At 53.3% G+C, this 19,060-nt stretch overlaps 11 protein-coding genes across 14 annotated transcripts; 5 read left to right on the top strand and 6 right to left on the bottom strand.

Annotated features, from left to right (window-relative positions):
• Positions 1-394: 394 nt before the first annotated feature.
• H310_14825 (hypothetical protein) lies at positions 395-4,289 on the top strand (the record flags this gene model as incomplete). The annotated part of the gene is made up of 21 exons (XM_008882759.1): positions 395-424; positions 465-697; positions 748-828; positions 883-1,255; positions 1,310-1,410; positions 1,458-1,590; positions 1,638-1,772; positions 1,817-1,903; positions 1,951-2,018; positions 2,061-2,154; positions 2,213-2,431; positions 2,485-2,586; positions 2,631-2,957; positions 3,021-3,165; positions 3,214-3,274; positions 3,324-3,468; positions 3,520-3,614; positions 3,677-3,836; positions 3,879-3,962; positions 4,008-4,089; positions 4,141-4,289. 21 exons carry the CDS (start codon positions 395-397, stop codon positions 4,287-4,289), a joined length of 2,904 nt encoding a protein of 967 aa, XP_008880981.1.
• A 134-nt stretch (positions 4,290-4,423) lies between these two features.
• On the top strand, positions 4,424-5,690 carry H310_14824 (hypothetical protein; the record flags this gene model as incomplete). The annotated part of the gene is made up of 5 exons (XM_008882758.1): positions 4,424-4,555; positions 4,616-4,732; positions 4,786-4,928; positions 4,975-5,045; positions 5,104-5,690. The coding sequence occupies 5 exons, from the start codon at positions 4,424-4,426 to the stop codon at positions 5,688-5,690; spliced, it is 1,050 nt and encodes a 349-aa protein (XP_008880980.1).
• On the bottom strand, positions 4,616-6,728 carry H310_14823. 2 transcript variants are annotated; one of them, XM_008882757.1, is made up of 3 exons: positions 5,379-6,728; positions 5,199-5,331; positions 4,616-5,126 (listed from the first exon to the last, which is right to left on the bottom strand). In XM_008882757.1, exon 1 carries the CDS (start codon positions 6,720-6,722, stop codon positions 5,817-5,819), a length of 906 nt encoding a protein of 301 aa, XP_008880979.1. In that variant the 5' UTR covers positions 6,723-6,728; the 3' UTR covers positions 4,616-5,126; positions 5,199-5,331; positions 5,379-5,816. The 2 variants fall into 2 exon arrangements, with proteins under 2 accessions (XP_008880979.1, XP_008880978.1); XM_008882756.1 differs by having other exon boundaries at positions 5,199-6,728.
• Positions 6,729-6,785: 57 nt separating this feature from the next.
• On the bottom strand, positions 6,786-7,909 carry H310_14822 (hypothetical protein). The gene is made up of 6 exons (XM_008882755.1): positions 7,781-7,909; positions 7,635-7,720; positions 7,457-7,582; positions 7,363-7,408; positions 7,241-7,305; positions 6,786-7,190 (listed from the first exon to the last, which is right to left on the bottom strand). Exons 1-6 carry the CDS (start codon positions 7,881-7,883, stop codon positions 7,005-7,007), a joined length of 612 nt encoding a protein of 203 aa, XP_008880977.1. The 5' UTR covers positions 7,884-7,909; the 3' UTR covers positions 6,786-7,004.
• Positions 7,910-8,103: 194 nt separating this feature from the next.
• Positions 8,104-8,541, top strand: H310_14821 (hypothetical protein). The gene has a single exon (XM_008882754.1). It carries the CDS (start codon positions 8,141-8,143, stop codon positions 8,498-8,500), a length of 360 nt encoding a protein of 119 aa, XP_008880976.1. The 5' UTR covers positions 8,104-8,140; the 3' UTR covers positions 8,501-8,541.
• On the bottom strand, positions 8,113-9,857 carry H310_14820. 2 transcript variants are annotated; one of them, XM_008882752.1, is made up of 7 exons: positions 9,694-9,857; positions 9,282-9,648; positions 9,178-9,238; positions 9,018-9,127; positions 8,902-8,966; positions 8,766-8,854; positions 8,113-8,707 (listed from the first exon to the last, which is right to left on the bottom strand). In XM_008882752.1, exons 1-7 carry the CDS (start codon positions 9,829-9,831, stop codon positions 8,512-8,514), a joined length of 1,026 nt encoding a protein of 341 aa, XP_008880974.1. In that variant the 5' UTR covers positions 9,832-9,857; the 3' UTR covers positions 8,113-8,511. The 2 variants fall into 2 exon arrangements, with proteins under 2 accessions (XP_008880974.1, XP_008880975.1); XM_008882753.1 differs by lacking the exons at positions 8,113-8,707; positions 8,766-8,854 and having other exon boundaries at positions 8,866-8,966; positions 9,018-9,122.
• Positions 9,858-10,146: 289 nt separating this feature from the next.
• H310_14819 (hypothetical protein) lies at positions 10,147-11,098 on the top strand. Its single transcript, XM_008882751.1, has 5 exons — positions 10,147-10,203; positions 10,267-10,458; positions 10,512-10,667; positions 10,714-10,821; positions 10,879-11,098. Exons 1-5 carry the CDS (start codon positions 10,188-10,190, stop codon positions 10,905-10,907), a joined length of 501 nt encoding a protein of 166 aa, XP_008880973.1. The 5' UTR covers positions 10,147-10,187; the 3' UTR covers positions 10,908-11,098.
• Positions 10,847-12,309, bottom strand: H310_14818. Of its 2 annotated transcripts, XM_008882749.1 has the most exons (6): positions 12,057-12,309; positions 11,886-12,004; positions 11,662-11,836; positions 11,551-11,608; positions 11,077-11,501; positions 10,847-11,025 (listed from the first exon to the last, which is right to left on the bottom strand). In XM_008882749.1, the coding sequence occupies exons 1-6, from the start codon at positions 12,246-12,248 to the stop codon at positions 10,921-10,923; spliced, it is 1,074 nt and encodes a 357-aa protein (XP_008880971.1). In that variant the 5' UTR covers positions 12,249-12,309; the 3' UTR covers positions 10,847-10,920. The 2 variants fall into 2 exon arrangements, with proteins under 2 accessions (XP_008880971.1, XP_008880972.1); XM_008882750.1 differs by having other exon boundaries at positions 10,847-11,501.
• On the bottom strand, positions 12,310-12,955 carry H310_14817 (hypothetical protein). The gene is made up of 2 exons (XM_008882748.1): positions 12,567-12,955; positions 12,310-12,514 (listed from the first exon to the last, which is right to left on the bottom strand). Exons 1-2 carry the CDS (start codon positions 12,936-12,938, stop codon positions 12,383-12,385), a joined length of 504 nt encoding a protein of 167 aa, XP_008880970.1. The 5' UTR covers positions 12,939-12,955; the 3' UTR covers positions 12,310-12,382.
• A 970-nt stretch (positions 12,956-13,925) lies between these two features.
• On the bottom strand, positions 13,926-15,202 carry H310_14816 (hypothetical protein). The gene is made up of 7 exons (XM_008882747.1): positions 15,061-15,202; positions 14,935-14,996; positions 14,779-14,891; positions 14,664-14,731; positions 14,509-14,613; positions 14,366-14,455; positions 13,926-14,320 (listed from the first exon to the last, which is right to left on the bottom strand). The coding sequence occupies exons 1-7, from the start codon at positions 15,166-15,168 to the stop codon at positions 14,039-14,041; spliced, it is 828 nt and encodes a 275-aa protein (XP_008880969.1). The 5' UTR covers positions 15,169-15,202; the 3' UTR covers positions 13,926-14,038.
• Positions 15,203-15,415: 213 nt separating this feature from the next.
• H310_14815 (glutathione synthetase) lies at positions 15,416-17,623 on the top strand. Its single transcript, XM_008882746.1, has 11 exons — positions 15,416-15,663; positions 15,733-15,881; positions 15,929-16,084; positions 16,140-16,286; positions 16,338-16,455; positions 16,575-16,681; positions 16,725-16,940; positions 16,983-17,063; positions 17,110-17,203; positions 17,248-17,376; positions 17,424-17,623. Exons 1-11 carry the CDS (start codon positions 15,433-15,435, stop codon positions 17,490-17,492), a joined length of 1,497 nt encoding a protein of 498 aa, XP_008880968.1. The 5' UTR covers positions 15,416-15,432; the 3' UTR covers positions 17,493-17,623.
• Positions 17,624-19,060: the final 1,437 nt, after the last annotated feature.

The raw sequence follows: 19,060 nt of genomic DNA, 5'->3' as shown, positions 1-19,060 counted from the left end.
CGAAAACTGTGCCTGAAGTCGCATACAAATTTAATGATGAATCATGTCAACCCTCCTGAAAGTCGCGCAACCTTATTGGATCCGAGGGTGTATTTGGCAATGCAGCGAGATATCATGGCTGATGTGGAAGTCCGTGGTCGTTGTGCAATGGAATGAGCACCGCTTCAGAGCACGCAAGGGATGGTTCGTTGGCCGAAACGATGTTCAAGTGCCTTCCCAGAGCTTCGCGAAATACACATCACAAATGAGCTCCAACACCAGTGAATCTTCACCGCCAGACGGCATTCGTTTGGATCCCCACCCAAGACAACTAAACGACCAACCCCGAAACCCCTGTCGAATATCCAGCTTCATCCGGATACTCGTATCTTGGACCAAATTTGGTAGAATCGGCATGGACATGGCGTCGAAGACCTACATCAAGGTGCTCCAGGGCGACTAGCCGAGCTAACGCCATGATGCAGGACCTGTGGCAGCGCGTCGACACGATGCTCGAAGCGATCCCGCTTCTGACGCAGACTACGGCGTCCAGGCCACATCCCATCGTGGTTCATTTTGGGCCTGGCTTCCTAGGCCTTGGCTTCACTCCCAGCGCACATCCCCATTACCCCGTCAGTATCCACGACTTTCCTGTCCTTCCGAATGGAATGCCAGGAGCAGCAGCGTTCTACAACGAAACCACCATTGCAGACTCATCGTACGTGGCGCTTCTCACGGTGACTACAACCAGTTATGCGGTTTCCGCAGCAAGCTCCATTCAGGCCAGATCTTGACGCACATCAACGAGATCGACGTGTACAACATGTCGTACTTGGAGACACTAGACATGTACGTCGCCCTTCGCTTCGGCACCTTGACTCGCATGACGACATGGAGTTGCAGGATTCAATCCGTGGGGCGACCCGTGCAGCTACGCTTCATGCACAGGAGCGCAACGTCGTCGCCTCAAGCCGTCCAGCAGAGCCCCAGTCAACCACCAGCGCCACCTAGCGTGGCCTTTCGTGTGTTCAACGCAATTCAGCACGGTCGGTTCCTCACGTTATTGGAGCTGCAAACGCAGATCGATTTCACGTGGAAATATCCATCGGACCATCGAAACATGCTGCACTTTTCCGCACGTTACAAACAAGCAAACGCGACCAAATGGCTGCTTCGACGAAGTTGTGGCAAGACGTTGGCTCAAGAGCGGAACCTCCACGGGCGGCTGCCGCTACACGATGCGATCTCTGGCGGCCATCTCGACATCTGCATGCAAGTGCGTTGATTTGGATGTTGAAAGTGGACTCGATTGCCATGGCGCTGCACACAGGTACACGAGGCGTATCCCGAAGCGGTGGCGGCGGGAGATGACCGAGGCATAACATGCGTGCATCTTGCGGCGGGCCATGGCCATCTGGACGTGCTAAAATGGTACGCCCGCTGTACAAAAACGTAGAGCTCAACTTGAGAGCCTCCAGGTTGATGGCGATCGGAACCACACCCACGCGGACGAGCCACGATGGCAAGAGTGGCTTGCACTTTGCAGCGTACCATGGGCACTTGGAAACGGCAGTGTACTTGATTCGGGAGTGCCATGTCGATCCGACCTTAGTAATGGACAACGGCATCCACATGCGTCGGCACAGTGTCTTGTCTAGGTGGACAGCAACCAATGCACATGCCTCCACTACGCTGCCAAGCACGGCCATGTCGAGCTGTGCCAGTGGCTCGTGTTTCACACGCTCGTCTTGCCGACACGTGTCAACGTGCAAGCACAAATGGCCAAGGATCTTGTTCGTGGCACACACACTGTTCAACCGTTGCTGAGGTTGTGTAGGTGCCGCCGCATCACGCCGACTTGCACCAATTTCTGACAGACGTGAGTGCTTTGCCGCCACCTCCACATAACATCGTCGCGACGTCGGTAAGGATGCTGCTGCAATCGTTCGTAGTTGACGTGTCGAGAGGAAGCTGCCCGAGTTGGGCGCCATTCATGTGCAATGGAGGCATGACCCCTCGCCGACTGCGCTAGATTTGAGGTAAACACGCCATGCTTGGCATCCGCTGAGAACGTTTGGTAGGTGGACCAAACTACAGCACTTTGAGCTGGAATTCGCCAAGGGGTTCCTGGGGGCTTGGGACGTCTTTCACGTTCGATTGGATGCTTCGGCTACGGTTCGGCAACCATGCCAGCACTCAAAGCATCTGCGGAACGTCTGAGGTGTCGTTGTAGCAATGCGTCATTCCGCACTGCGTTCCCCAGACCGACTACACGTTGCGCCTTCGAGCGGTCAATGCAAATGGGTCGTCGTCGTTTGGAAAGGCCTCGGTTCGTACGCTGCACACCGACACGATCCAAGAGGGATTCAACCACGTCCATGTCGTCGAGTTACGGCATTTGCCGGCGCTTGCGGCGGCCCAACGGCACTACGTCGTGCTCAACGTTGCGCCGGTCCGTGCGCGATTCTACCAAAAGCGATACTTGACGACGGAACTATGTTGCAGGGCATGTCTTTCAGGAGCAAGCTTGGCACGTTGCAAGAGCGGTTTGCGCTGGACGCGCAGAGCTTTCGCCATCCAAAGTTTGACTGCCACGTGCCCGTCTTGGTATCGCGTCAGAGTCCAGTGCGTTGGCTGAGTTTGACGCGCAGGATGTCTTTCCCGTCATGACGGTCGATGTGTTTGTGGTGGACAACGCAGCGATGGCGACGTCGCTCGTCACGTCCTTTTCGTGCAGCCTGTTGCAGTCGGGTGTGCAATGGATAAACTTGTCGTTCTCGGATGAAATGGATGGTGGAGAAGCGCTCGTGATCACGAACGACATCCCAATCCCCGTTACGCCAGCACAAGATCCCTTTGGGTTTTACATTCCATCGGGCCATGCGAAACGCTACGTCGTTGCCCACCAGTTGGAGACGGACTGTTTGGCACCTGCCCGCATGCGAAGATGGACCACGACGTTCGACCTAGATCGAGCGGTACGGTTTTGGATTGTGCGAATCGAGCTTGCTGCCATCCCGACGTCACGCAGGCGGTTGTAGGGCCACCGGTTCAGATCGACGCTGATGGGGGAGATCGGCGCCGACGACGGCCCGCTGGACGACGACGTTCGACGGAGAATTCAAGATCTGTCGTGGCATGGCATTCCTGACGAGTTTCGAGCGCAGATTTACTTCATCGTGAGCGGTAGATGGAACCGAGATATGCTGATCGATCTCTGACACGACACTCCAGGAGCTTCTGCACTCGCGGCAGCTCATCCCCCAACGTATTACACCGACCTCGAGTCCCAAAGGTTGGCAGATCTCCACTGCAACGCGACACGCCAACCGAAACCTTTGTAGCGATGGGTGTGTCGACAAGGAGCTCGTTCTTGCTGACGTGAGGCGGACGTTTTCTGACCAAGCCGCCATGGACACGATCCAAGCTGCGCTGGAACGCGTGCTCTTGGCCTTTGCAGTGCACTGCCGCAGCATCAGATACTGCCAGGTACCGTCGACCCTTCGTGGCGGCGCACGTCGACAAGGTGGTTGCCACTAGAGCATGAATTACATCGCTGCACGACTTTTGGCCATCTTACCGGAAGTCCGGGCGTTTTGGGTGTTGGTGGCGCTGTGCGGGCACAAGTTTCTAGCGTAATGGACCAACCCTTTCGTGTGAAATGAATCGCGGCGAGAGCTTGATCGGGTCGTGGTAGGTATTACAAGCCAAATTTAGCTGGAGTCCTTGTCGACGGATCCGTGTTTGAAGCGTTGCTACAAGCGCGGCTCCCTCGCCTGCACCACCATTGCCTCGCTCTGAACACGCCTATGGACATTTTGGTCGCCCAGTGGCTGCTACCGCTCTTTTGCCAGACGGTAAGTCTTGACCACATCGGATCTCGTCGACAAGTCTTGTAGTTTCCGTCGCGAACGACGTATCGAGTTTTGGATTGCTTGATCGCACAGGACGCAGCGTCGGCAGTGTTTGCGCTCGTGCTGGCGGTACGAGCGCAAACAAACGACTTGGTGTTGACGGGGGTGGCGTAGCACTTGCGCTTGGCGGCACCGCTGCTCCTGAAAACCAAAGATTACATGCAATTCACCGCCCAGCTGCGGCACGTGGAAGCAGGTACACTTCGGCGGTGGAGTAATAATGCAATCGGCGTCATGTGCTGCGTAGGCATGTTCGACGTCGAGCACGTGTTCGAGATGGCGGCGAGGGAAGCCCACAGCCTTGGAGATCAAGCTGTCTTGCTGCAGCGACAGCGCCACGTTCACTTGGAATCGCTCGAGGCCGCGACGAGTTCTCTAGATGCAGCTAATTCCTAGTACTTCCGTGGAGGGCGCCGCGCTTCGACGTGCTCGGCTTTCCTTGTTCCTTCCGCGGCGGTGTGCCGGTGGATGCAAGCCGCCGTAGGATTTATCCAGTACTGTGGATGGGTCCTTGGCCGTGATTGGATGTGATGTTGGGCACCAGCTGGTCGTGTTTTTGTTGCAGCATGAGCTTCCAGGCGCCGCAGATGCAGCGCCGACCGAGCAACATCCAGGCGGGCGACGAGCTCTGGATCGACGTGCAGAAGAAGGCTTTTACGAGGGTAGGACGGCATCTTCCTTGCTGTTGTGACAGGTCGGTCTGTGGGCCGACGTCGCTGTAGTGGGCCAATTCGTTCTTGCCAGCAGGCAAGGGCATTGATGACTTGTACACGGACTTAAGCGACGGACTGGTCTTGATTGCGTTGCTGGAAGCGCTCACGGAAGCGCCGTTTCCATCGGTACACTTGAGTTTGCATGGAATGAAAGGATGATGGGTGGTCGTTTTTGCCAGAAATTCACAAAGGAACCGCGGCTCCGCATTCACAAACTGGAGAACCTGAACATGGTGTTCGGGTTTCTTGCCAAGGGAAATGTGATGGTGACGAATATCGGATCAAGTGACATTTTGGACGGCAACAACAAGCTTATTCTCGGGTACGTGCCCGCCGCGCCTTGACGCACGTGACTGCCTCCTTCGTAGCCTGATGTGGACAATTATCAAGCACTACCAAGTGGGGGATATTGCTGTGGACGGTGTGTCTGGCAAGGAAGGTGTGTGGGTTTGGCTTGCTCGCTGGCATTGCTTGGCTCGACCTGTTGTTCGTGGTAGGGCTGCTGCTGTGGTGCAATCGCCTATTTGAACCATTTCACTTTCGCGTGAGCAATTTCACAAACAACTGGAGCAATGGCGCCGCGTTTTGTTACCTCGTCCATGCGCTAAACGCCGAGTTGCTGCCGGACGTCGTTGCCTTCACCGAGCAATCGTCGCCTGTCGAAAACCTCGCGACTGCTTTTGGTCTGCTTGAAAAGCACTTTCAAATCCCCGCCTTGCTCAACCCTGAAGATCTCCGAGGCAACGTTGACGAAAAGTCGGTGCTCACGTACGTGTCGATGGTGTACCAGGAGTGCTCTGGAAACGTCGCTCCTGGTCTGGCTACGACGTCGGCCGCAGGACCTGGATTTCGCGCGCCCATCACTCGTATTTTGGAAGACGAGCCCACCGAGTTGTGGTGCGCAGTGCAGGCCACGCTGCCCAAAGCGCCGACGTGGGCTCCTTTGACTAGAACGACCACGCGACGTGTCCAAGTGCCTCCGCTTCCTTGCACAACCCCCGTTTCCTTCACAGCGCTTGGTTCTGTGGTCGCGCTGCTGTACCCCCACGCGACAAACTTCTTTATCAAACCTCGATCGCAATAGAGTCGATAGTTTTTTTGATTTCTTTTCGCGGACCGCTTTTACTTTAGGTTTTGGAGCTCTACGGTGGCAAGTAGTTCAAAGGTACCCCGAGGTCGCACGGCGGCGATCTTGAAGCGCTTGGTAAATTCACAGTGCAGCTGCGTACGTGACATCCTTTCCCACAGGGTACTCGAATAAGTCCCAGACGGCGAAAGCTGACGCAACTCGAAATGGCGCGGCGTCCGAGTCGAGATGGGGAACATCAGGTTCTTGAGCCGTAAAGACGAAGAAGTACACAACTGCGAGAAGCAACGACTCAGCCACACAGATCGTCGAGTACATGTAGAGTTCGGAAGTGGTCCAATGGCGGACGATGGCGTTGGCGAGGGACCATTGAAGGGTCGAGAGGAGAAGCATGCCCTTCACCACGAGGAACTTGGCCGTGAGTTTGAACGAGCCAGAGATATGCGCCTTCAGCTCCTTGTACGTTCGAAGAACTCCGAGAAACGTCAGCACCGTGAGAGTCACCATCACGACGGCAAGCGCTGAATGCACAATGCGATATGAATCGGTAAGCGGGTTACGCGCTTGTTGGTTGACGGCCCACCCGTCCACCGCCGCCAAGATTGGCTTCAGAATTACAAACACAATAATTCGACTTCGGAATCGATCCAGGGTTATCTTGCACGGCGATAACAGCCAGTTGTCGTTCGTTTCGTCGTTGTTTTGTTTCATGTGGCCAACGGCGGCCGCGGTACCGCCCACAAGGAGGAGCATCATGTTGAAAAACGTGAAGATCGTGACACCCTCAAGTATTGAGAACAGACATTGGGATATTGGTTCAAAGACAGGATCTTCGATGAAGATCACGCGGGTGTAGAACAAAAGCACGTAGAGTGCAAAGCCGACGTCGAGGCGCACAAACAGCGCTTGCATCTGTCGCATGTGCATGTATGGATTCCTAACATGACGAAGAGCGCATAGCCCCAGAACACACAGTGCCGCGGAAAGGAGAACGGTACCGGCAGTGAGATGCGCGGTTCGTGTGTCCATCCCGCGTGAAATTCGAAAATGTCCCGTCCAACAAGGCGTTTCAGCCGTCGCGCGCGCAACTTTATCGAAAGATACATCAAAAACAGGAAACGTATCAATATATAACATGAAATTCTTTCAAAATTGCTCGGGACAACACCATGAGGAATTCCTCAGTACATTCTGTTGCACTTGAACTAGCATTCCAACGAAAACAGCTCGTTTTGAAGAAAATCTCGCGGGATTTTGAAGATAGCTCAGAGTACAACATGTGAAGCCATGCGAGGAATTTCCTTGGATGGTTTAAAAGCGTTTCTTCTTTTCCTTCTTTTCCTTTTTCGGCTTCTTGTTCGGGTTGTTGTCGGCGGTGAAGGCGGACGTGATCGTGTCATTCCATGCCTCGAAGCGCTTTCCGAAGGCAGCAACGGGTTCCGCCCACGGACGTTGGAGCTTGCCCCAAGCCTTTTCCCCACGCAACAAGACGCGCACCTGTATGCAGGATGAGACTATCGACGTCGAAGAGGGCTCATAATGCGTACAATAGGCATTTGGAGGAGCGCTTGGGGTCCGTTGTAGACGCCGATCACCAAAGGAGGGATAAATCCTGCGAAGACGCAATGAGGACAGGCAGGAGGACACTAGAACGGGAATTTTCACGAACCCCAGTAGACGTGAATGAATGACGACACAACAAGGCCGAGGGTCACCTGTCAGCATGCGTCAGGCGATACACGACATCTGGGAAATTTTTGCACCTTTTGGATATCCTTGAGCGCCGCACGTTGATCATGCTCACCAATGGTAATTTTCTCGGTCTTGTCGCCTTCTTGGCCAAATCCAATGTCCTCTTTGACGGTGACAGTCGCAGGGTCTTTGTTTTCCTGAGATACCGAGATTCCGTCGTCACGACTAGAGTACTTAACAACTACGTACGCGAGCTTGGAAGTACAAATACACCAAAACACCGATGCAGCTCAGTTGCGAGATGGCAAAGAGACCTCGAGCGATCCACACATGGACTACAATCGCGATGCATGAGGATGGTGGAAACTTGAGCTTACAAAGCATGGCTGCACCACCTGAGTTCTCTGGGTCAATCACTTGTCGAGACAGTAACACAATGGCCAACGAGATGAACGCCGGCGGCACGCGCTGGACAGTTTCCCAACCTGGAACCTTCATGGTGAATGGAGCACCACAGGCAGCTTTCATCATTACTCCGGATAATTACCGGATAACAATAAAGCAAAAACATGCATAACAATACGAAATATCTCGAACATATTTCCAAATACGAAAAATTTCTTTGTCACTTCGTCTAGTAGCTACGCGCAACGATAATATAATATATTAGAAGTATCGAATATTGAAGGTCACGTGAAGAAGAAGCCCTTTCTCTTCACTCTTCACTCTCGATTTCGATCTCAACGGCAAGCCAGATGGTCGCCCCCCCGTCGTACGCCAAGCAAGTCGTCGTGCGCAACGACTCGGACCACACCCTTCACGTGACCGGAGTCTTTGGAAGTGACGGGCAAGTCGCGGAAGGCAATGCTATGATCCGACAGACCGTTGCGATTGGACCTCACGAAAGTGCGACGTTGGGAGAACACGAGTACAACATGGGGACGTGGACGGCGATCGCGCCAGTGTATTCTGTGCATGCTGAGCATCCCCAATCGAACCATCAAGCGCAATTCAAGCCCCAAGTGAGGGGAGTCGTGTCTCAGGTGCACGTGGTCCTCTCCTCGGACGACAACGCCGGTCGCTTGTCGTTGGCGCAAACCAACACGGTCGAATGAGTATATCTATATTATACAAAGAACGCCTTCTGCTGCTGTGATTTTTTGTTGCCGTGATGATTGGGCGTCTCGATCGGCTCGTAAGTCATTTCTTCACGTTGCGACGGACTCACAGGGCTCTTGGTTTCATGGGACGATGCATCTTGTACGTGGACGTGCGCCGAAGACGGGCGTCCAAATCCTGTCAGCGTCGGCGTTGATGTAAATCTAGGCAGCAGATGTCAGAGTGAGGAAGAAGGACAAGCACGAGAGGGATGGCAGATACTTTGGTACGACTGGGGACGGAATTGGGGCAGGTTGCGTCGGCGCGGTGCGACAGCCATGGCACCCCGCAAAGTGGTCGTCACCGCCTTCCTATCATGGGATTGAGGCTCACGTCGACATGAGCGGAACGTTCGAACCTCTGGATGCAATTGACGGCGGCGTTGATGGATGATGTAGTCGTATGTAGTGGTTTGCAGGAAATCTACACATCGTTGAGTCAGAGGAAATTTCAAGCTCTGTCGTGGACACGTACACAACTTGATGTGGAAGTATACGAGCTGGCCGATGGGATAGAATGAAGGCACGAGAATCGCCAAATAGATCGCAAGGATGACCTTGATCGCCACGAGCGGAAAGACTGCGCTGTGAACAAGGAGCCACATGGTCAAGGAAGGACGTTGACGAAACTCTACCTCTCACAGAATCCCCGTTGGTTGACAAGCGCACTGCCCGAGCACCCATATGTGGAAGCGCCTGTAGGTTGTGGTAAGGACCATGAGGTGAAAACGGAGCGGACCTTGAATGAGGATGGAAGCAGGGTCATTGAAGCATTGGACGAAGAGGTAGATGCCCATGGCGAGTTGCAAGGTTGTGAAGGTGAAGATGGCGACGATGAGACTGAAGAAAAAGCGATAGTTGTGTTCGCCAATGCAGTTGTTGAGCCATTTGCAGTGGTGGTCGAATGTTGCAACACACTTTTCACATATGCGGCAATGGCGGGACTTCTTGTCCACGTAACTCGTGCACACGTTGCAGTAGAGATGATCTGCCGTGACTTGGGCCGGTTGGAGGTCCACATGGTGCAGCACGTTGCGGTCTGCGGGGTTGATGGACGTCGTGATCGCCGCGAGTCCAACGATGACAACGCCGTTGAAGCCGTAAATCTAATTGAATCATGAAATGTGATCCCAGGTTGCGACTGTACGTACAATCCCTGTGGCAAGTGCCGCGTGGTGGGCTAGGAAAGGTACGAAGAATGCATAGAAGCCCCCCACCAGTATCGGGAAGAAGATCCATGCCGTCACTTGGAAGAGGTCGAAGGGCACTTGGAACCCATTCTGCCGCATCGAAGCAATGTGCCGCCGCCTCGGCCGTGAAATGAGTAATGACCTCAGCGACCAATCAGGTTGCAGGATCCAACAGCAAACACGTTTTAGTCCAAACAGCCATCATCTCTCACCACATTGCATTTCTCACCACTCACGGGTAACGGAATTTGATTCTTCATGGATAATGCATTCAAACGACTCAACGATCTTCAAACTCCTCACCAAACTTATAGTTCTCATAATTGGATACTTTTTAATCATTTAACCTAGGGAGAGCGCTGGAGGTTGTCGTACTTTATGGAATGGGCGCATACTTTAACGAAAGATCCATCCATTCCGAAACGGCACGCCGAACAGTCGCCCAAGTTGCCGCCATGTCGGACTTGTCTGGTCGGAAGATCGCGCCATGTGCGCGTGATTGCTGCGGATCTAACTCTTTCTTGCACATTGTAGAAAATCAGCCCGAGATTGCGCTGTGTGATGATGGCGATGACGAGCTGGGCGAAGAAGAGATCATCAGCACCGACTTCCACGGTGGCAGCACCGAGGAGAACAAGCTCGACGAAGTCATGGGCGTGCTGCAAGACGTTCTAATCGACCCTGACTTTGTGCAGCTCCAGACAGACTTTTGCCAAAAGCATTGCGGTATACCACCTCGTGCTGCAACGACTCGTTCGTCACCCACGGGTCGTTTGCAGAATACTTTGACGACGCCAGTGAAAACAAGCTCATTTACATGGACTTGTTCAAGGAGTACACGCTCCTGATCGAAAACTATCTGGAAGCGCGCTTGCAAGCAGAGATCGAAGACTTTTCCATGGACGAACTGTGCCAGATGATTCAGGACCATGAAGGTGCATCGTTCCCACGTCATCGAGGATTGTTCCGACACCACCGTAGACGATATTGCGGGCGACGTTGTGGACATCCTGATGAGCTGTACTGACTTCGACGAGTTCAAGAGCTTGATGCTGTCGTTCAAACAGAACGACCACGCTATGTTCGAGAGTACGTGGTTGTTGTGCCCAGCAATTTCTCCACTGACTTGTGTGTTATGTTGGTTAGTTCAAGGCGACAGTCTGATCTGCAATTAGCAAGGTGCACGATTCACATGACTCGACAGCAACATCCGTAATGCCGGTTCACACTCGGGTCGACTTCGGGAGCTGCGGTCACGTCAGCAGCCTTTGACTCGCTGCTTGGCTCTTGCGTCTACAACGATTGAAAATCACGTATAACATTCAACGATTGTGGTGTTCGTACCGGGACGATGACGATGTCAGATGAAGTTACGGCGACTTGATCACTTGCCGGGTCTGTCAGAATTGGAGTTGTGGCAAGAACATACTGCTCCGTAGGCGTCCCCATTGCATCGTCGCCGTCGCGATGCGTGGGGGGGGCTATGACTGATTCGCACGGTTGTGCGAGAACGTTGTCGTTGGCTTGTACTTTGATAGGAGCGGTGTCCAGGAGTGGCTCGCATGACGTAAATTTGTGGCAGTGAGGACCAAGCTCGACCGATGCTTCCGTTTCCTCGGTGGGGAAAATCGATGGTGGTGGGTCCTGAACACGGTCGACCGGCGTGTTGAGGTCGTTGGTACAGATTACCGCTTCTTGGGAACGATGCGCGGAGGCGTGCTCGGGTTGACGCAAGTTGCAATTGCTGCTACCTTGCCGAGTCAAGAATCCTGCAAAATATTTGCATGTAAGCATGGTGCATCGTCCTCGCGTGCGCACCTTGGAGCAGGCACTCCTGGGACTTGTGCTTTTGAAATTGCGCCAAGACATCTTGCACCTGGAATCAAGCGTGATCATGGGCTGCGTACGAGGGAGCCATCGACGTCGTACCTGCGACTCAGAAAACGACCAAACGCCCACGGGGGCATTCTTGGGGGATCGCGGCGACCGAACGCCACCCGAAAACCATGCCTTAATGTACTGCATCCCAAACACGACCTGCACCATGTTCGTGCCTTCGTACAAGTCGTCCGTGCCAAAAAGTGAGCATTCGCTCATGCCCAATCTGTCCAACGAGCGTTCCAAGTATGTCGATGATGTCAACTTGCGCTTACCGACGGCAATCTGACAGGAACACACTGATGTTTTCTCGTTCCTTCCACGGGGCCATCGTAGCACTGTACGTTCGTGCAATGGGCTTTGGTGTGGCGGTGGTTGGTGCAAAGTGCGCCATCTCCACGGAAGGGTTATGCATATTCAAAGACGACAGAGAGTGTCCTACGCACCAGTTCTCGCAGGACAATGCCCGACTTGAGCAGCTCCTGGAGGTCATGCGTTGGAAACGTGCGATCCATGGCATGTTCCAACCACTCGACAACGTCATGCTGCCGCTTGAGGTACTCTACGGCAAGATGCACATCGCTTGCCCATTTGGCCGACGATGACCGTTCCCTGTTCGACTTGTGATTCAGGTCCATCTTCGTCGAGTGATAACGGCCGAGAAGTTCTGGCCGCCGGAAACCCCATGTCGAATGTTCCAACAATTTTACAGAATTCTCCGGATTTCATAAAATCCAAGAATTATTCCACGGTGGATATATATATGACGTCGCTAAATCTCCTCCATCGCAACGGACGAGGCGGCATCAACGGCGTCACGGCCGTGGAGGATGCGAAGCGACACTTGGAGACTGCGGAGTCGATCAATGAGACCCTTGAGAACAACGTTGCGTTCGTACACGTCCTGTTCATGAGTTCGTGAAAGGAAGGTTGACAATGCAGGAAAGAAACCTCACCTTGCGTAGGGCATCTCGACGAGCTAGCAGGTTGTCGTTGGCGACGTCTTCTTTCTTCTGCTGGAGGCTTTCCAGGAGTTCAGAACTGTGTTTGATGTAGGCCGATTTGAGTGCCGCCAACTTCGTGAACGAATCCTGGATTTCGTCACCGGTCAACGTCGCCAACGTGGTCGGCTCGTCGTCTTTCTCGTCGAGCATGGACACGTCGCCAACGGAAGGTGAGCTCGGGGTGACATCCATATCGGCGAAGGTAAAGAGGCTTGCGTTTGACTGGAGTGGCTGCTTCAGGTTCAGGTTTTGTGCTTCCAGGAGCACCCCATGTGCGAGGTTGATCATCTCGTGCAGGTGCTGGACCTGCCCCGACACATCCATCGTTAGCTTTATCCTGTGGAATCTGCAAAAGCCTAATTAAATTCACCAATCACACGCTGGAAACACTCGAAATAAGCCAATAGCAATCGTGGACTAACGAAGAATAGCCAATCAAGATTTGTTTCTACGATAAATGCAAAGAATAATAGCCAATCCAAATAGAGAGAAATTGTGTGTACGCAAGAATAAATTTCACGCGTCTGAAATGTCTCCAAGAGTCCTTGGAGGTCACGATGGAATATCGTCACAAGTTCAAAAAGTAAAAACGCACCGCGCAAACCAGCACGCTGTGCCATCGGCCTAGCAGCGAAACATGGCCACCTCGACATTGTGTCGGGGGTTGCCGGGCCAACACCCCCCGACAACTGGCCAAGTTCGTCCAGCTGTGGCTGGTGCATGAACCATAGGGCTTTGAGCAATATATGCTCAGCAAAGCATGACGCAACGATGCAATGGCAGCAGCCGTCGAAAGCGAACAACTTGGTGTCGTTCGAGGGCTGTGGTCACGAGTCGGCAAATGTGTGATGGTCGGTGCACGTTACAAAGTGGCTTACATGGGCATTTCCATGATGCACTCGACTAAACCAGCTCAGATACCCCCTGGGCGTCGTCAAATCGACCGGCATTGCCCCCGTCGTAGCCATGGAGCCGCTTGAACTTCCCCAATTCAAGTGATGGAAATTAACACGAAAGCGCCAGTGCATGCTCGAACGATATTGCCGAAGCAGCACCAGTTGCCCAAACAGCAGTGGGGAGCAGCCCAAGGTATCGGAGAATCAACGTCTTGCTCGAGAGGAGCTTCGGTCTAGAGATCAACCAATGGCTTCAACTAAGTATAAAATCTAGTGTCGTCAGAAGTGAGCACCATTTGGAACTGCATCGGATGCTTCGAAGTTGTTGAGCGGGTTGAAAACCAGCGCAAAGCAACCGGCAGCAGCCACGACGTTGTGGCCAAAGAAGGCTGCAATGATAGACACGGCAATCATCCCGAAAGTTGCTTGAATTTCGAAGAGTTCGACTGTCTCGAAAGCGCAAACATGCCGCACGGCGCTCAACAAATTTCGCAGACACGATGACGCAAGTGACCAAATAAATACGAGTCAAACGACTGCATTTGGCGCGAGTTCCACGGCGTCGGTCGTCCGTTTTGGAATCGACGAAGATGCCGTGAGCGATTGGTCCTCAGAGTCCTCTACATCCCCTCTATCCGTCTTTTCATTCTTCGTCAGCTCTTCAAGATGTTGCCGCGTATGGTAGCCGAGTATCCCGATCAAAGCAAAGGCACTGCTGGCGCCAACCACCATAACGGTCACGTGGAGAGGCGACTTGGGCTCTCCCCCACCGCCTTCTTCTTCGCCGCCACCAGTCAAGATAGATGTGACCTGTCATGTTGCATCATGATGTGGTGGTGAACGACATGTGCGTACGTGGGTGGCTGTATGCCCAAGGTACACAGAAATGGCCGAGAACGCTGCCCCAACGATGAGCATGGGCCAGAAAAACAGCGAGAACGACACCTACAAGATAGAGCCTTATGAAAAGTTGAAAAGTTCATGCGAAGCGCGTGTACGGGAATCACACTGAGTCCGTAGTTCTTGATGGCGATCGGCATCCATGCAATTCTCGTCAAAATCACAACCTTCCACTTGAGTTCGCTGCGTGTCATCAGCTGAGCCTACGAAATGGCACCACTTTGGTAATCTCTCCATGTGAATTGCAACACACAAGGGCACGGAAGATTGGCGGGCCTCGACGCATCATCTTGTGCACCCACCCTTGGAGGTAGTACCGCCCTGAGGGTGCTGTCACCATCAGTTCTTTGCGCAGTGACGGGAAGTACCTAGTGCAAAGGACACAACAGAACCAAGTGTCTTCCCTGACACGGCGACAACCCATCCCCACCCAAACCCAAACATGTAGCCCGCCGCGAGCTCAAACACACTTGCAGGTAAGCTACAGGAGCTGAATTGAGACAGTGCAGGCGGGATTGACGTACCAAGCCACCACAGATATCGCAAACACGGCGATGTAAGCGATGCCACCGACAACTTGATGGTTCTACGGCGGCACGTCCCCACGTCATCCATGCAACAGGAGCGATGAGTTGTAGGCCACGACCCACCTGAGCCCAATGTATCACGTGTTTCAACTCTCCTGTTGTCGAAAGCCTCCATAGAATCAGCGTTGCGATCACGGCGACGGCGATGGCCGCGGCGGCAACCTTCCTCATTGCGTCCGTTGGGGTCGTTGTGGTTTCACTGAAAAACACCTACTTCGAAGTACGAAATACTAGTACTAGTATTCTCTATGTATGTCTCCATCTCATGTATGTTTTTTTGAGCTCCGAGGAAAATTGGATTTTTAATACATCTATGCTTTTCTATGGAATTAGTATAAATATATATTCCGCTAGCAAAATGACAGACTAAACAAATATATTAATCACGCGGAATCCATCCGAACAGAGTCGATCATTTTTGGGATTGGCGGTCAAATGGCGGATCTCCTGGCTTCCATCGCTTCCTCCAAGTCACCGCCTCCGGCGCCCACGACTGCCCATGCAGAGAAGCTCGGCCTTACAGCCTCCCAAGTGACGCACTTTCTCTCGGAGGCGACGGCGTATGCCGCAGGACACGGCATGCTGGTGCAAGCCCCCGAGTTTCGATATGCCCACCTGCCGTACTGCCTCCTTCCCGTGCCCTTTCCTCGCGAGCAATTTGAACTGGTAAGCGCGTGCGTGATTCATGTGATGAAGTCAAGGTATGCCCTTTCTGAAGCGCCGGTGGACTCGTAGGGCATCGCCCTTTCCCCGCTATTTGCGTTGCTGGTCGACCGAGTCGCATCGGACCCCGATTGGTTGCACGAGCAACTCCACAGTGTGTTGGCAGAAGATGCATTCACCCGTCGACTTGTCGCGCTGTCCAAAGCCGTTCAGAAGGAGGGGTACGTGTCGTAACCGTGGTGCTTCTCTTGACCCGCGAGGTTCTCAGGGTTGTGCAAACTGCTACTCTTGGGATTCACCGATCCGACTACATGCTGCACGATGACCCCACGAATGCAACTCCCGCACAGATCCTGCAAGTCGAACTCAACACGATTTCTGCATCTTTTGCGTGCATGAGTTCCTTGGCGTCCAACTTGCACCGGTCTGTCATCGACGTAATCCACATGAAAAGTTCTGACATGTCATCATGCGAGTAGTTTCCTTCTGGAGCGATACAAAGACGAGATCCCGTCGGGGTATTACGGCTGTGTGGGAGACCTTTCCATCCATTTGCCCCAAAACCCGGCCTTGCATGCGCTTCCAGCCGCGCTCGCTCGCGCGCACGCGCACTATGGAAACCCATCGTACGTCCGTCGGCATCTCATTGAGGTTTGCTCAGAGTGAATTCGTGGTAGGGCTGTGATCGTGTTCGTGGTGCAGCCAAGTGAATCCAACTCTGTCGACCAGCGCTGGCTCGAGTACACCCTGTGGGAATCGCACAGGATCAAGGTCCTTCGCAGGTCCCTCCATCAAGTACGTTGGCTTGCATGCTGTATGAACTGAGTCATGCACGAGTTGAGGCCGACGATGTGCCCGATGCGGATGCTCCACTACAGGCGAAGGATGATTTTGAGCTGGGTGACGTGTCGTAGTTGGCGAAGTCGGAACTGCGCGGAGTGTCGCGCCAACTGTGGATCGATGGGGTGGAAGTGGCCGTCGCATACTTTCGCGCAGGATACACGCCGACCGACTACCCAAGGTACTACATCAGACCCTCATTCACGCTGACTCACGTGGCGCAGTGAGACAGAGTGGACCGGCCGCACCGTCGTTGAACGGTCGCATGCGATCAAGTGCCCCAACATAACGTACCACTTGGCTGGGACGAAGAAGGTCCAGCAAGTGCTTGCGTCGCCGTCGCAGCTCCGACGATTCTTGAGCGAAGACGAGAGTGTGACGGTTGAAAAGTCTTTTGCAGGATTGTACGGCCTCGAGCAGGCGTCGCCAGACCTTCCCCGGTATGGTTGTCTTGCTTGCATCGGACTATAGCTCTCTTGTAGGATCAAGGCCCTAGTCGCTGCCAATCCTCAGGGATTTGTGCTAAAGCCACAGCGAGAAGGCGGTGGCAACAATCTCTACGGGTACCAGTGTCCCGACTGTTCGACAAGGCTAACGTGGTGGCGGCAGCGACGACGTCGTGCACGCGTTTGCAACGCTGACCCCTGCTGAGCTCGAATCGTACATCTTGATGGAGCGAATTTTGCCCCAAGAGCAACCAGCGGTGGGTTTTGGAAACTGTGGCTTGAACACTGACGCATCGAGTAGGTGCTCGTGCGAAATGGAACGCCTGTCAGTGGCGACACAATCAGTGAATTGGGCATGTTCAGTGTCGCGCTGTTTGACCAAGGCAAAGCCATCCTGAACGAGCACGCCGGCCATTTGCTCCGCACAAAGGTATATCGGTCCACGGAAGAACCCGCCGTCATGTGGATTTGATGTAGCTCTCGACCACCAACGAAGGCGGCGTGGCGGCCGGCTTTGCAGTCCTCAGCAGTCCCTTTCTCATCTAAATCCACCCAAAGACGTTTTTTCACGCATCACACGAAACCCCGAAACCCCTGAGAGGGGATTTGCATCTACGACTACGACAGTACTACGACAGTACTACGCACAGTACAGTGCGCGCCAGGAGGTTAAAACCACCCCATAATTCTGTCGTTTCGGACAACATGGTCATGCAGACACTAGATCGTGCGTTGTATACCAATCGAAAGGATATTTAAGGCATGTACAGTGCGCGCCAGGTGGATAAAGCCACCCTGTTTTCTTGTAATTGCTATTGACGTATGTCCTTATTCGATAAACAGACGTTTATGAACGAATTGATATGCTAATTGCAAAAGGATTCCAACTCCATGGGCACAACAACTTCGAAAATACAGTCAAAATGAGAACTTTATGAAAAATCACTGCGCCAGGTGGTTAAAGCCACCTCTGAAAAATCATTGTATTTTCAACACAAATCGCTGTTATTGACCCAAATCAATTTAGCTACTACAACGTCAACACAACGGTCTTGCATCGATCGAATCAACTTGTCGAGATAACTTTGACTCAAGCCAGCCCATGCACGATTGATAGCCTCGACGAGGTCATGAAGTGTCATGAATTGACGTCCGTTCGCATACACCGAACGTGCTAGGACCCCCAACAAGTTTTCAGTTGGATTTAGCTCGGGAGAAAAGGATGGGTGGTCAAAAATGTCCACCCCATTCTCCGCGAACCAGGCCATGGTGGTCTTCGCACGATGGATTGACGCCCCATCTTGCATAAACGTAAAGCTGGGGCCGTAGTGGCAATGACCAAGTGGAAGCAAATATATCGTCAACGTTTCGACGTAATCGTCGGCCTTGTTGTTGCCTTCCAAGAAGGCTAACTCCGACAACCCTTTCGACGAAAACGAGCCCCACACCATGACGCCATCACCACCCTTTGGCGTGTCAAAAAGGTGTCAGGCTACTTCCGTAAGTTATGCCAATAGGACTGAAACCCATCCGGTCCATCGAGATTGAACTTCTTCTCGTCGGACTAGATGATTTCAGTCCAATTGGTGGACTCCCGGAGGTGGGGCTGGGCGTACTTCAGTCGGGCCTTGACGTGCCTTGCTTGGAGCCGTGGAGTGTGCTTGCGCTTCTCGTATTTCATTGTCTCGCTGTGTTGTAGGCGCCGTTGACCAAATCCAGGGACGTCTTGAGGATTCTTGCAGACGTCCCTTGCTTGGAAGCCTCGCGGAGGAAGTGGCGACCAGCAGAGCCCAACAGAACGTTGGGCTTCATGCCTTTGTACTTTGTGCAGTAGCAGTCGGGGTCGCGCAGAAAGCGTCGTACAGCATCCTTGGAGCGATCAATTTCGCGTGCCATCACCCGGTTGGATTAACCGGCCTTATGAAACGCCAAGATGGCGCCGCGCTCGGGAGGAGAATATTTTGCCACACCAGTTTTGCTGACGAACACACCGGTTTTGCTGACGCACACACCAGCTTTGCTGACGGTCACACCGATTATGCTGATAAACACATAGTATTTGCTGATGAGCACACAGAGTTGCTGAAGGTCACACTATGACGGTTACAAAGCGA

Source organism: Aphanomyces invadans, assembly GCF_000520115.1.
Source record: "Aphanomyces invadans strain NJM9701 unplaced genomic scaffold supercont1.92, whole genome shotgun sequence".
In the NCBI taxonomy this organism is placed as follows: domain Eukaryota; phylum Oomycota; class Saprolegniomycetes; order Saprolegniales; family Verrucalvaceae; genus Aphanomyces; species Aphanomyces invadans.
The sequence above is the reverse complement of the archived record's forward strand: the minus strand, read 5'-3'. Positions and strand labels throughout refer to the sequence as shown.

What these genes read in the sequence shown, in the direction of transcription:
- H310_14818 (XM_008882749.1), bottom strand. Translation starts at nt 12,248, where the DNA reads ATGGACCTGAATCACAAGTCGAACAGGGAACGGTCATCGTCGGCCAAA. An exon ending in GGTCGTTTTCTGAGTCGCAG is followed by an intron (nt 11,609 to 11,661) that starts GTACGACGTCGA and finishes GCTTGATTCCAG; the next exon opens with GTGCAAGATGTCTTGGCGCA. An exon ending in CCAGGAGTGCCTGCTCCAAG is followed by an intron (nt 11,502 to 11,550) that starts GTGCGCACGCGA and finishes AATATTTTGCAG; the next exon opens with GATTCTTGACTCGGCAAGGT.
- H310_14823 (XM_008882756.1), bottom strand. Translation starts at nt 6,722, where the DNA reads ATGGACACACGAACCGCGCATCTCACTGCCGGTACCGTTCTCCTTTCC.
- H310_14815 (XM_008882746.1), top strand. Translation starts at nt 15,433, where the DNA reads ATGGCGGATCTCCTGGCTTCCATCGCTTCCTCCAAGTCACCGCCTCCG. An exon ending in ACGCCGACCGACTACCCAAG is followed by an intron (nt 16,682 to 16,724) that starts GTACTACATCAG and finishes CACGTGGCGCAG; the next exon opens with TGAGACAGAGTGGACCGGCC. An exon ending in GGTGGCAACAATCTCTACGG is followed by an intron (nt 17,064 to 17,109) that starts GTACCAGTGTCC and finishes TGGTGGCGGCAG; the next exon opens with CGACGACGTCGTGCACGCGT.
- H310_14822 (XM_008882755.1), bottom strand. Translation starts at nt 7,883, where the DNA reads ATGAAGGTTCCAGGTTGGGAAACTGTCCAGCGCGTGCCGCCGGCGTTC. An exon ending in ATTTGTACTTCCAAGCTCGC is followed by an intron (nt 7,583 to 7,634) that starts GTACGTAGTTGT and finishes TCGGTATCTCAG; the next exon opens with GAAAACAAAGACCCTGCGAC. An exon ending in ATTCATTCACGTCTACTGGG is followed by an intron (nt 7,306 to 7,362) that starts GTTCGTGAAAAT and finishes GCGTCTTCGCAG; the next exon opens with GATTTATCCCTCCTTTGGTG.
- H310_14817 (XM_008882748.1), bottom strand. Translation starts at nt 12,938, where the DNA reads ATGGATGTGTCGGGGCAGGTCCAGCACCTGCACGAGATGATCAACCTC. An exon ending in GTCGAGATGCCCTACGCAAG is followed by an intron (nt 12,515 to 12,566) that starts GTGAGGTTTCTT and finishes ACTCATGAACAG; the next exon opens with GACGTGTACGAACGCAACGT.
- H310_14816 (XM_008882747.1), bottom strand. Translation starts at nt 15,168, where the DNA reads ATGAGGAAGGTTGCCGCCGCGGCCATCGCCGTCGCCGTGATCGCAACG. An exon ending in GCGATATCTGTGGTGGCTTG is followed by an intron (nt 14,892 to 14,934) that starts GTACGTCAATCC and finishes CAGCTCCTGTAG; the next exon opens with CTTACCTGCAAGTGTGTTTG. An exon ending in ACGGACTCAGTGTGATTCCC is followed by an intron (nt 14,456 to 14,508) that starts GTACACGCGCTT and finishes TCTATCTTGTAG; the next exon opens with GTGTCGTTCTCGCTGTTTTT.
- H310_14821 (XM_008882754.1), top strand. Translation starts at nt 8,141, where the DNA reads ATGGTCGCCCCCCCGTCGTACGCCAAGCAAGTCGTCGTGCGCAACGAC.
- H310_14819 (XM_008882751.1), top strand. An exon ending in CTTTTGCCAAAAGCATTGCG is followed by an intron (nt 10,459 to 10,511) that starts GTATACCACCTC and finishes GGTCGTTTGCAG; the next exon opens with AATACTTTGACGACGCCAGT. An exon ending in GATGATTCAGGACCATGAAG is followed by an intron (nt 10,668 to 10,713) that starts GTGCATCGTTCC and finishes ACACCACCGTAG; the next exon opens with ACGATATTGCGGGCGACGTT.
- H310_14820 (XM_008882752.1), bottom strand. Translation starts at nt 9,831, where the DNA reads ATGCGGCAGAATGGGTTCCAAGTGCCCTTCGACCTCTTCCAAGTGACG. An exon ending in CGGCACTTGCCACAGGGATT is followed by an intron (nt 9,649 to 9,693) that starts GTACGTACAGTC and finishes TGATTCAATTAG; the next exon opens with ATTTACGGCTTCAACGGCGT. An exon ending in CAACGGGGATTCTGTGAGAG is followed by an intron (nt 9,128 to 9,177) that starts GTAGAGTTTCGT and finishes CCTTGTTCACAG; the next exon opens with CGCAGTCTTTCCGCTCGTGG.